The 12623-nt window shown below is 33.0% G+C and overlaps 2 protein-coding genes across 2 annotated transcripts; one reads left to right on the forward strand and one right to left on the reverse strand.

The window, feature by feature from the left end:
* Positions 1–2921: 2921 nt before the first annotated feature.
* Positions 2922–5409, reverse strand: LOC131651552 (uncharacterized). Its single transcript, XM_058921210.1, has 13 exons — positions 5342–5409; positions 5114–5252; positions 4933–5002; positions 4735–4821; positions 4563–4653; positions 4322–4449; positions 4109–4202; positions 3887–4025; positions 3650–3771; positions 3429–3549; positions 3178–3348; positions 3045–3104; positions 2922–2948 (listed from the first exon to the last, which is right to left on the reverse strand). The coding sequence occupies exons 1-13, from the start codon at positions 5407–5409 to the stop codon at positions 2922–2924; spliced, it is 1317 nt and encodes a 438-aa protein (XP_058777193.1).
* A 2747-nt stretch (positions 5410–8156) lies between these two features.
* Positions 8157–10603, forward strand: LOC131648438 (clavaminate synthase-like protein At3g21360). Its single transcript, XM_058918195.1, has 2 exons — positions 8157–8948; positions 9626–10603. The coding sequence occupies exons 1-2, from the start codon at positions 8197–8199 to the stop codon at positions 9984–9986; spliced, it is 1113 nt and encodes a 370-aa protein (XP_058774178.1). The 5' UTR covers positions 8157–8196; the 3' UTR covers positions 9987–10603.
* Positions 10604–12623: the final 2020 nt, after the last annotated feature.

Genomic DNA, 12623 nt, shown 5'->3' on the forward strand with positions numbered 1-12623 from the left:
TGCAATAAATCTTGATAAATTTATATACATTCATATAATAAAACATTTTGGCCACAACCAATGAATGTCAATAAATTTTTTGCCTTGAAACCATAAATACTTCTTGCTGCAGAATAGTAATAACCAAAGAGAATTAATGGGGAAAAAATAAAATCATTATAGGTTAACATTGGAAACCAAATATGGGAAAAATAATGAATTGTAACAACAGGAGCATGCACTTCAAAGGCCAAACACAATTTACATGGCCATTCCTATAAGATTTCTTTAAAGTTTTTCTTCTTGTGGCTCACTCCAAAATCAAATCAAAGGTATGAGTTTACTATTCTTTGCTGCATCAAAAATACATCCAGTCCTTTAAATACCAACCAAGAGTTGTGAAAAAACATCTCCTTGTTAAAATGTCATCATCTACTTCATTTAGTGATGGGTATCTACATAGAATTTCATAGTTTTGTTTGTTTTCAATCTGTTATAAGTGTAACTAAATTCGCTTATACTAATATGCATAATATAATGGTTAATATCTTTGTACACAGGTTCTTATCTCTTGACACTGAAGAAATCAATGCAATATTAGGTATGACTGCTGAGGATGATGAGGTCTCTGAGGGGAACACCAACACTGTGATGAAGCAAGTGGAACCTGATGGTGATGTTGGCCAAGGCTCTAAGGCTAAAGTTGATGATGTGATGAAGGAAGTGAAAGCAGAGTATGAAGTTGAGCAATCCTTTCGAGCCAACCATGATGCTGTTTTGAAGGAAGTTAAAGTAGAGCCTGACGCTGGTCAATCTTCTCAAGTGAATAACAATGACGGAGAGCTGATGAAAGATATATCGTGGGAAAAAATAATCACCCATTCACAGAAGCGTGGAAATCAAGTTTTGGTAAGATTTCTGCAGTGTAAAGTAATGTAAACATTTTCTGATTTCAGTGAAACTATGCATGTTTAGTATTCTTAACATTTTTATCAACAACAAATTGTTATGCAGCAATTTCTTCAGGAGGTTATAAAGAAAGCTCTAAGACCAGACACAATTGCATGCAAGTTGTTTGACCTTGACAACTTGGCTTTTTATGACTGTGAGATTTTGAAATCAAAGAGACAATACGTGGAGATGTATGTTGGACATGGTTGGTATGCATACTCAAAGGAAAAGAAATCGGTGGTTGGAGATAAGCTGGTGTTCGACTATAATTCAGATCAGGAAATATTATATGTGAGGCTCATCCGAAAAAGGGCAAATAACAATGTTTAAAAGATAGTGGTCAGGTCTTGGCAGTTTCAAATGATGCAGGAGGTTCTATATTTTGTTTAAATTATGACATTTTATGATAATGTCTTATGAATTTAGTTTAATGATACTTTAGGGTGAATGAAAAATATTATTTTGTTTTAGTGATGTAATGATGTTGGTGGCAGTTTTAATTTTGAAGTTGGTATGTTAGGACATGGTCAAAATTATTTAATTTACATTCACAATGAAGGTTTGTTTGTGCTAATCTAAATGTAGTAAGTAGTTTCCTTTATATTGTTATTGATCATAGCCTTCAAATTTATCAAGTTTAAAGTAACATCCCTGATTATACTTTGGAAGTTAAATATGGAATTGAATTAAAACGATAAAACAATAGACAATTGATTTTGGTTAATAACTTTACTCAGATGAAGAAATTAGGAAGTATCAAGTGGTAGAAATTGTATAAGTCATCAAATCAAGATTCAATTAAAGTTTGCAAACACACAGTCAAGACCATGTATGAAATACAAAGTAAATTTTCATAATATTTTTCAATGAGATTATCAATGTAACTTACGGGCGAATTACCTGTCAGAGCGCTCAATTGAAGTGTGTTGTGGATATATGTTAACATATGTATGCAAGTTTTGTGACAGGAAGAGTGATAGGGACCTGTGATAAATAGAAAAGTAAAGTCAATAGATAGCTGAATAATATAAAATCAGGGATGTTAAGCTTCATGGTTTTGATATTAGACTCATGAAGATTGAAATCAAACAAATAACAAAGTGTTTTCTAATAATTAATTTGTAATTTAAAGCATAGAATACATTGATCAAATTAGACAACTCTTAAAAAATTTATTTAATGTACGATTGCAGTAGGTTTGTAGTTAAAAAATTTATTTATAAACTGGAAGTAGGTTTGTTACAACAGGTTTTCTAACTGTTTAGTATTTAAAAAAGTTGAATCATAGAGTCATGGGTAACACTTTGTTCATATAAATAAAAAAACTCACAATGTGGTATTTGTGTGAAACTAACGGTTTGCATTTAGGTAATATAATTGGTTGTTTTGAAGCTTATGTTTAGCAAAACTTATATTCATGTTGTATGTTATAGATGATTGAGAGTTGTTTAGAAAACTGTTTAGAGATGTTTTTAGAGAGCTTTTTAGAGAGATGTTTATACCAAAACATATTTTCATCTTTGCTATTTAGACAAAAAATGTATTGAATTAATAAGTAGATAGATTTCATATTCAAATGTATTATATTAACTTTAGATAACAATGGCATCAAAGTTGGTTATCCAATTTCATTTCATTTGTAAACCGTAATAGAGTACTGTTGCACATATCAGAATCAGTAGTAGATAGCATAGAAGCAAAAATAATTCAGAGCAAGGTATTAACGAAAATAAAAAACTAAAATATCATGAAATACTTAGTACAGGATCCAGAGTAAAGAACTTCCACTAATGAAATTAACAATAAGATATTTGTGTTCAAAAGTTCATGAATAATCCTTAATGGTTTAAAAAAACTGAAGCCAATTATTTCTCCTTTTTAACATCTTTGGTCAACTTGGTTGAGAATTGTTGGACACTATCAACATCTTCCACTACATCAGTTAGAGACCTCTTAGACGGAGTCAACCCAAAATTTCCATTTGATGGATCTTAATCTGCAGATGTAGATACGGGTTCCTGCCATGAAAATAGAAAACAAAAAAAAAGCTCTTAAAACATGGTACAGTTTTAAAAATTTTAATAAAAAACATTAAGAATTAAGTAAATACTTACAGACCAACTGATTATATCATCCTGGGACAAAGGATCAGGTGTTTCAAGTTTTGATGTGTGCTGCAAAGACCATCTAATGTTAGTACATTTTAAGAAAATTGTAAATGCATCAAAAGAAGTATAATATGGTTACCTCCTCGCCTTTGAAACTGTCCTTAATTTTCTTACGATAGTCTTCATCATTTTTGAAGCCTATGACAGAAAGTCGGACATTCTTAGGCTGAAATACAGCTATAATTGCAAACTCCTTTTTCAGTATTGAATCAAGTTCGTAAGGGAATTCGAGTGGATCGTAATCACTGGCCTATATCGATAGAAACAATTATACACCAATAATTCAAACTTACATACATACATTACAACAAATTATATCACATTACCAACCTCTATCAAATCCATTTTCATTTGAAGAGCAGACTTTACAATTAACTTCACGCAATCGGTGTCCCAAAAGATGAACTTCGCCTTGGAATTACCGTCAACAGCCAATACTTCAAGCTTATACCTAAAACATTTATTCTCAATCAGGAGCACATACACCTAAAATTATGTACTACAACTATACACAATAACAATTGGTAATAGCAAAAGGATATAAACAATACCTTGGCACAGGCTCTGAGCTTACATGTGTTGCATAACACTGCAGCTTTCCATCCTTTAGAGCCACACTTCGGGTGCATTCCACACATCCATCATAAAACCATCCCATCTGGCCAGCTTCAAACTTATCAAGAGTTGCAACAGTCACACACGTTGTTTCTTACAGAGTTATCCAAAAAAGGAAATGTAAATTATTATCACACAAGAATAATGTAAAAATAATAATCATAATTTCTTACATGTTGCAGATTTGTAATCTCAGAGAGACTAATTATTTCAGCTTTCCAAAGAAATTTGTCAAAGTCAGAATAATATGAGTTTTGGGTTGCTTTAACTTGCAGACTTGATGTTGATAACAACACTAAATCATTTCCAAGACTGTAATATATAAAAGGTAAAATGTTTGCATCAAGTTAGAAAGAAAACTGAATGCACAAGTCATAAACTCAAAGGAAGATTACATTTCTTTCAGTTTCTTAACTTCATCAAAACGAAGGTCATTAATCAACAACTTCGTTCCGTTCCACGTGTTGGAAACACTCACAGGAAAACCTCCTGCATGAAATCCATTTTTAAGGCAAATGCATACATAAGACAGGGAAGAAAGGGAATCAAAACAAAATACTATTATCAAGGAAGACATACATTGTAGTTGAAATTAATAACATAAATACCTTGAGCTTCTTTAACCCTTGTAATGATTAATACAATGACAATATTGGAATCTTCCTTATTATTCTTATAATATTCATAAAGTTGTACCGCAAGTTGACCCCAAAGCGTACATTGTACATCAGATTTACTGATGAAAATAAATCGAAATAGTTACTTGGATGTTCATAGGAATCGATTTGTGTATACAAACAAATAAAATGCAATTAAATAATTATAACCAGTCAATGAAACTTAGCGTACTTGGTATCAGCAATTGTAAAAACAACCCTGTTTTTGTTGTTGTCTCCATTTATTTGAGATTGAGAAAACTCAGTAATACCTCCAAGAATATCTAACAAACATAAAATGATCAGGAAATCAATAATATTACATAAAATTCAGTAATCTATCACAAAGAATACAATTAACTTACCAACCAAAACATTAGACTGAAACCTTCCTTCAACTATGGCATCCAATCTAAGAAGGTTAAGGTAGTAAGCAGGAATGTCAGGAAGGTCTGTTTTCTTAACAGAAGTTGATCCACATAAAACCAATTTCTAAGAATGATTCGTCGACTTAAAAGAGAAGTCATTTTTCGAAACTTTGAAATTCTGCATGTTTTAAGAACTTCCAGCTGCAATTTCGGACTTGAATTTGGAAACCAAATAAGTACAGACAATGGCTTGAATCATATCACGCTTCAAAAAAAGAAATAGAATAATATTTGTTAATCATAAGGCAGAACACAGTGTGTAAGAGATAAACAATAGAACTTGGGAACAAAATACCACCTTCGAATAAACTAAAACCATCTCTATGTGTTCTTTGTCTGAAGAACTTGTTACAGACCATATATGCTTACAACTAACTACAATCTTCCACAAATCATTCGACTCATTGATGTCCTTCACATAATCGATTGGGCGAGCCATGTGAATGCTTAAAAGACTGCAAAAAGAAAACAGATTTCATTTGATTTGGCATTATAAAACCTAAATAAAAAAGACACAAAACAGATAACAAATAAAAAATCGTACATATTGGAAAACAAAAATGGAGAAGAATTGAAAACCTGTAAAAGAGAAAGTGAATAGTGGTCTTCCATTGTTACTGGTGATATATAACGTGAGAAATAGTATTGGCAGAAACATATAGAAAACTGGAAGGGCAAGAGTAATTGATTTTTTCGGTAGTGGAGGAATTGATGTTTTCAAAGAAATAAAACCTATCCATCCAATGAAGAAATAACCATAGGTATTCAACTCTAATTTAATAGTAGGTATTAGGGTATTTACTTTTTGTAATTGTAAAAACGTGTATATTTTGAAAATAAATAAACCAATTATGAAACATAAAATACCAACAAAAAATAAGAGACTTGCACATCAGCAACAATAAATGCCAAATCAATATTATTGTGTTATTTTGACAAAAAACTTGTATACCCGTGGAATAAGAAAAGTTTTAGTACTTTTGTCAGAGGGCTTTTAATGGAAATTCCAAGTACTATTGCTTTTATATATTAATAATAGATTTTTTTTTGTCTATCTTATATTTTAATTAGAGGTTTGAACCCTACACCTCATAGATTATGAGACAAATGCGATTGTCAACTGAACTACAACCCCTTTATAAGTAATTTTGTCCCTAAATTGTATATTTATCGTTGCAATGTTTTGTTATCCTTTTTTAGTGCACGTGTACAGATATCACTGCAGCCATTCAAGAAAACATAGTTGCTCTTATTGGATCTTAAATTTGATTGAATTAATTTTGTTGCAAAGTGATGGATCCAATTCCAAGGTACAATAATAGTACACCAATTATGTCCAAAGATTTTGGCCAAAACAACTTCATTGTTCCTATCAAAATGTTGAGTCAATTTACCACTATGAATCTTCAAGGTATATGGGAACTCCAAAACAACACCCGTATAGTATGGCAATAGAGACAAGAAAATCACTGTTGGAACCAACCCAAATTGAAGATAAATGAATTGTATGTGTATTTTTCATTACAAGCAGATCAAATACATATTTCCTTGATTAAAAAATAAATACAGAATAATTCCATCACACTCTAGAGTGTATGCGGGAGGCAGACGGACGCTTAGACTGTTCCGAAAATCATTAAAAAGAACTCTAAGAAGGCCTTTGGTAAAGATATCAACAATATGGTGTCGGGAAGGAACATGAAAAACGCGGGTTTAACCACAAGCGACCTTTTCCCGAACAAAGTGAATGTCCATGTCATTGAGTTTAGTACGACGATGTTGGACATGATTTTCAGATAGGTAGATAGCACTAATGTAACACCCTAAACCCCACAATATAATTTATCATAGAATTTAATTAAACACAATGCAACCACTTAAGGTGTCACGCACCATCACACATAGCTTGCTCCGTAACACGGGTTATATCAGAACAATTTAGAATTTGTCATCGCATGCTCACCTCCACTTAGGGTATCATCGCAGTGGAATCATCATTAAAACAAATATACACAATATTGCAACTCAAGACATTTAGTCTCATAAATTTCAACTTCCATAACATAAGCAAAAGGAGTTGTATTATTCAACTCTCAATAATTCTCCAACGATTCAACAAATCAATTATTAACTTCGACAAAACAAAGGAATTAACTTAAAAGAAATTCAAACATAACGAAATAAGTCACATCCTAATGTTACAGAATCAGAGCAAGACTCACTAACAATACGACAAACTAACAGAAGTAACTCCAAGCCAGAGTTGGAAGTTATTCATCTTTGGTGGAGTTGGAGAAAGATTGCTCACAGACAAAGTTAGAAGTTATTCAATCAACGCTTAGTTAATAGCAATCGCTTAGACAAGAAATCAGTGGGATGAAGTGGATTGCCACATACAAATACTTGGAGTAGATTATTATAGATAACGAGGTTATTGGATCAAGATCTCTAAAGATCTTATTTTTGTTTGCAATTTGAGTGTTTGCATCAACAGAGAGAATTATCGTTTAATAGTTCGTTGTAACCAAAATGTTTGTATCAAAATTTTCAAAATAGTGAAAGATCGTGATTATTTTTCAATGGTGTTTTAACACCATTAAAGAGTGGAGTAGGCAAAGCGAGGACGACCGTCGAACCACTATATATCTCCTTGTATCTTTTCTTCTTCCCCTCTCTCTTTTAATTTTCCAATATGCATTAGTTTTGTTGTTGCATTGTTGTATTGATTGTAGGCCACATAAGTTAGACCATGCTTATAAAGATTTTATGTATAAGCTTAGGTCTGTGGTGTATCAATCTTATTGAATTATCATGAATCCAATTATGTTTCGATGGAACATATATGTGAAGATCATTTAAATCGCTTTGTTTAAAGCGACTTAAGTTTTCTTGTGATTGACTTGCATTAGAAGCAATCAAGCACTTAGTATGATGTTAATGTATTATTTCATTTGGTTTAATTTATTAAGATGCTTCTAAGCTCTCTTGTTTTTGTATTTTGCTTTCGCGCTTCTTAAAATCCTTGATTTCGTATACGAGACTTAAAATTTTTTGAATTTGTCTTTAAAGAAAAATGTCTATTCAACTCCCCTTCTAGACCTCTTTGTGTTAATATTCTAACCAACAATGCGTTTCAGTAAAGTTGCATAAGCCACTTCAAATTCTGCGTGAAGTTTCTTAATTCACTACTATGAAAAAAAACATTTAACAACGGTTGGAAAAGATATATAATTAGACAGATCTTTGTGTTATTATGTAGATTGTTGTTGTAAATGCGTTACTTACAATCACAATCCTAAAATCCTTGTAGTATATTAGAAAGCGCGCAATATCATTACTTAAGACAATTGTATATTAAATTAGTCAAAAGTCATATAGCCCACGTGTGTTGCGCGTCTGATGATTTGTCCAATAGCCGTTGGCGCTGCTGAACCTGGTCTCAATTTCCGTCAAGGTGAAAGAAACACTCATCAGAGTCCGAATCACCACCACCATCACCACCGTTCCCAAAACCCATCTTCAACCATGTCCACAGAACAACCATTCCAAGAAATCCAAATCCCCGAGCAAAAGCTTCTCTCAAACGGCCTTCGCTTTCCCACCATACTATCTCCCTCCACCACATCCTCACCTACACTCCCTCTAACCGCAACACACTCTATCAAAACCCACAAACCCTATCTCGAATCCCTCCTCCTCCAATCCGGCGCACTCATTCTCCGAGGCCTCCCCCTCCAAACCGCCTCCCACTTCAACGACGTCGTCGAAGCCTTCGACTACCCCGAGCTTCCCTACGTCGGCGGCGCCGCGCCGCGGACTAATGTAATCGGCCGTGTCTTCACCGCGAACGAGTCTCCGCCGGATCAGAAGATCCCGTTTCATCACGAGATGGCTCAGGTTCCGCAGTTTCCGTCGAAGTTGTTCTTTTTCTGTGAAGTTGAGCCGGGTGCCGGAGGTGAAACGCCGATTGTTCTCAGCCATGTTGTGTATGATAGGATGAAGGAACGTTATCCTGAGTTTGTGGAGAAACTTGAGGAGTTTGGTTTGTTGTATGTTAGGGTTTTAGGTGAAGATGATAACCCGTCTTCTCCGATTGGTAGAGGCTGGAAATCAACGTTCTTGACGCAAGACAAAACCGTTGCTCAACAAAGGTTATATTCATATTCTTATGAAATTTTATGTTAACTGGAAAGTGAAAAATTGCATGTTATGTATATGTTCTGAATTATGAAGCACTAAGATAAACTGCACTAGTATGGACACATTGGCGCTGATAATGCTTTAATGACTTGAAAGTAATTGTATGTGTCTATCTCTGACTCCCGACACATCTTTCGTATAAAGTGTCGTGTTTGATCTGAAGTGTCAGTGTTACGTAAATTTTGAACAAGATTTTGAATTACTTATTCCGCTTTTGATGTTAACTGTTAATGCTACCAGTACATAGTTTTTGGATTTGTGCCGTGTTTGATCTAAAGTGTTGATGCTACATAAGTTTTAAACAAGTGATGTTGCGTTTCATCCAGCGTTACATAGGTTTTGGACAAGGATTTGAATTTTGTAGCATTTAGTCTGAAGTGTCGGTGCTGCATAAGTGTTGAACAAGGTTTCGAATTATGTCGCGTTTGATCTTATGTGTCGGTGCTACATATGTTTTGAACAAGGTTTTGAATTGTGTCGCATTTGATCTTAAGTTTTGGTGGTACATAGATTTTGAACAAGGTTTTGAATGCAATTGTTATTGCGGTAAAACATGACCTATATTGTGAAAAACTATGACGTTGGAATTGTAATCGCATTTTTAAACTTTGATTGTGAATGTTTGCAGGGCTAGTGAACTGGGTATGACGTTGGAATGGTTGGAAGATGGAGTGAAAACGGTAATGGGACCAATTCCTGCAGTGAAATATGACAAAGTAAGAAAGCGTAAGATTTGGTTTAATAGCATGGTGGCTGCTTACACTGGTTGGAAAGATGAAAGAAATGATCCTGTTAAGGCTGTGACATTTGGCGATGGCAGCCCTTTACCTGCTGATGTAGTGTATGACTGTCTTAAGATACTTGAGGAAGAATCTGTTGCCATTCCTTGGCGTAAAGGGGATGTTATGTTGCTTGATAATTGGGCTGTTCTTCATTCTCGAAGACCCTTTGATCCCCCGCGCAGGGTGCTTGTTTCCCTTGTCAAGTAGGTTACCAATTCTTACTTTGCACAGTAATAAGGTCTCTTCTAGATTAAAGCTACCCAAAATTGTAAGTTATTTCTAGTTTCACATCAATAGCAAGATATATATGCCAATTATTGTGTTGATATGTATAAAATACTATTCAGTTGATCAAACCCAAAACAAAGATTTAGTTTCTTAGTGACTATATATGTCTATGTCCATTATTCTTTTGGAGATTCAATACTGTGGAATTCTATACTGAAGTCTAATTTGAAATTTTGTTCTGTATTTTATGATAATCTCGAGAGGATCCTAATTGAGAGTAAATGTGATTAACGTGCAAAATAGAGAAACTAACTTATCTTAAATACAAATTCATCGTAGTAGGATAAAAACAATCTCTCATCCTCTACATGCTCATGGAATCAGGTGCATTCCTAAGAACTGCCAATACATGCTGTTTGACAAATATTAAAACAATGCCCCAGAAAACAGATGCAGCAATATGAATAAAACAAGCAAAAATATAGAAGTAAATATTCCACTATTATCATTGAAAAGTACATGTGTTACAACCAGGTTTTTCATATAAGATGCAACATATCAGAAGACAGAGAAGTACTTACAACCAAGTTTTTAATATAAAATGCAACATATCAGAAGAGAAGGAGAAGTATTTTTATTCAGTTTTCTATTCTCATTACATTTGTTTTTACATGGCCTTTGTACAATCATGTCTTGCCTTGTAAATACCTGTTTGTTTATACTTTTGTATTGCTCTAGACTTGCTTATGATAAGAAGCTACACTACACTTTGTAGTTTTTTTTATGGTAGAATTTGCTTAGCTACACTTTCTGGTTTCTTTTTTATGGTGGAATTTGTTTCCAAATGCCAGAAATACAAGCTAGCTGAATTTTCAAATAGGCCTCTCTGAATTTTTTGTGACTTATTCATAGGAGGGAAGATCTAACATTTAGGTCTATATATATATATATATATATATATATATATATATATATATATATATATATATATATATATATATATATATATATATATATATATATATATATATATATATATATATATATATATATATATATATATATATATATATATATATATATATATATATTTTATGATATTAGGGTTCACATGGTATTAGGGTTCACAGGAGAGAAACGTGCATGTAGACTTGATTGAGGTTTCCTCACTTATAGAATTGATGATGAAAGGTTTTGCAATGAGACAAACAACCCTCAAAACCACTTAAAATAAAGTGGTTAAATATGAAAAAAGTGTTTCAACAATCAACATGTTTTCATACAATTTGTGTTTGACATTTTTGGCTTCCAAGCATCAAAATCAGTGAATGTTTTACAGAGTCTAAAGACTCATGCATGATAATGCTGTTTCTTAAAAAGATGAATGTAATTTTAAGGAGATTGATTTTGCCATTAAAAAATAATAGCGCGCAGTTTGTCCACTTTGGCTTCCATTTTTCCTTGATCTTTATTAAGTTCAATGTAAAATCACATATGCAGATTTTGATATAAGAAAACAGAAATGATAAGTTTACAACATTTTTTTTACACTAACACTGTATTTGTATACACACTATGCATAGGTTCTATTTTTTTAATAATTTATTTTGTCTTGATTTTTATTCAAAACATTTTTTTTTGTTAAAGTCTACTGTTTAAAATACAGTGTAAGAAAACCAGTGTCAAAATAACATATCTGATAAAAGAAAATCTGTAAACCACTTAGAAATAGTTGAATGGAGTCTAAAATAGTTAGTAGCTTGACTCTAAAGGAAGAATCAAGTAAAGTGTTACTTGTCTTGTCTTGATAGCTTGATCAACATAGTGTGATTTTGTATGATCATGCATTATGTATTCAAGGCCTCTTGAGCACCAAATACAATCTAGACCCTTGTGATCCAAGTAGGCGATGAATGACCTGCGAGCAAAACAAGAAAATGGTCTTACATTATTCATGGTTAGCAAAACATTTAGCATAAAAGCAATGTCTTAAATTTATTTTGAGGATCATGCAAATGGTTGCTGAGTGAACCCTTATGAGCATATTCATAAATAAATAAAAACTTATCATAACTAGCCGCATAGCTGACAAATTCTACCTTGACAAAATCAAAAACAAAAGGAAGAACTTAAACTCGTGTATGTTGCAAGAATTTGCTATAAAATTAGGTTGGATTTGTTTAAAAGAACCACTATCAATACCTAATTCCTATAATATACTTCTAACTACCATAAACAAGACCTTCAATATTGTACCTTGTTTTTAGTAGTAAACAAAATCATATATAATATATCCTGGAAAAAAAAATCATATTTGTTCCAATCATGAATCATAATTTTATACATATTTTTGATAGGATGGTGCAAACTACTCCGACGTGGTTGCGTGGAGTTGGTGGCTTACAAGATAAACACTCCAACACTCAAGTTAGTCCATGAACAAAGAGATAAAGTGGTTAATGAATAGAATCATACATTTTTTCCTTCTGGCATGATGGTATATATACAATAGGCGGTCATTAAGCTCATGTGGCATTAGGCTTATGGCCGACTCAAAACAACTACCCTCAAGACTTGACAGTGCGAGGTACGGGAATCTTTCAAAGAACTGGGAAT

This window comes from Vicia villosa, linkage group LG2 (assembly GCF_029867415.1).
Source record: "Vicia villosa cultivar HV-30 ecotype Madison, WI linkage group LG2, Vvil1.0, whole genome shotgun sequence".
Classification (NCBI taxonomy): domain Eukaryota; kingdom Viridiplantae; phylum Streptophyta; class Magnoliopsida; order Fabales; family Fabaceae; genus Vicia; species Vicia villosa.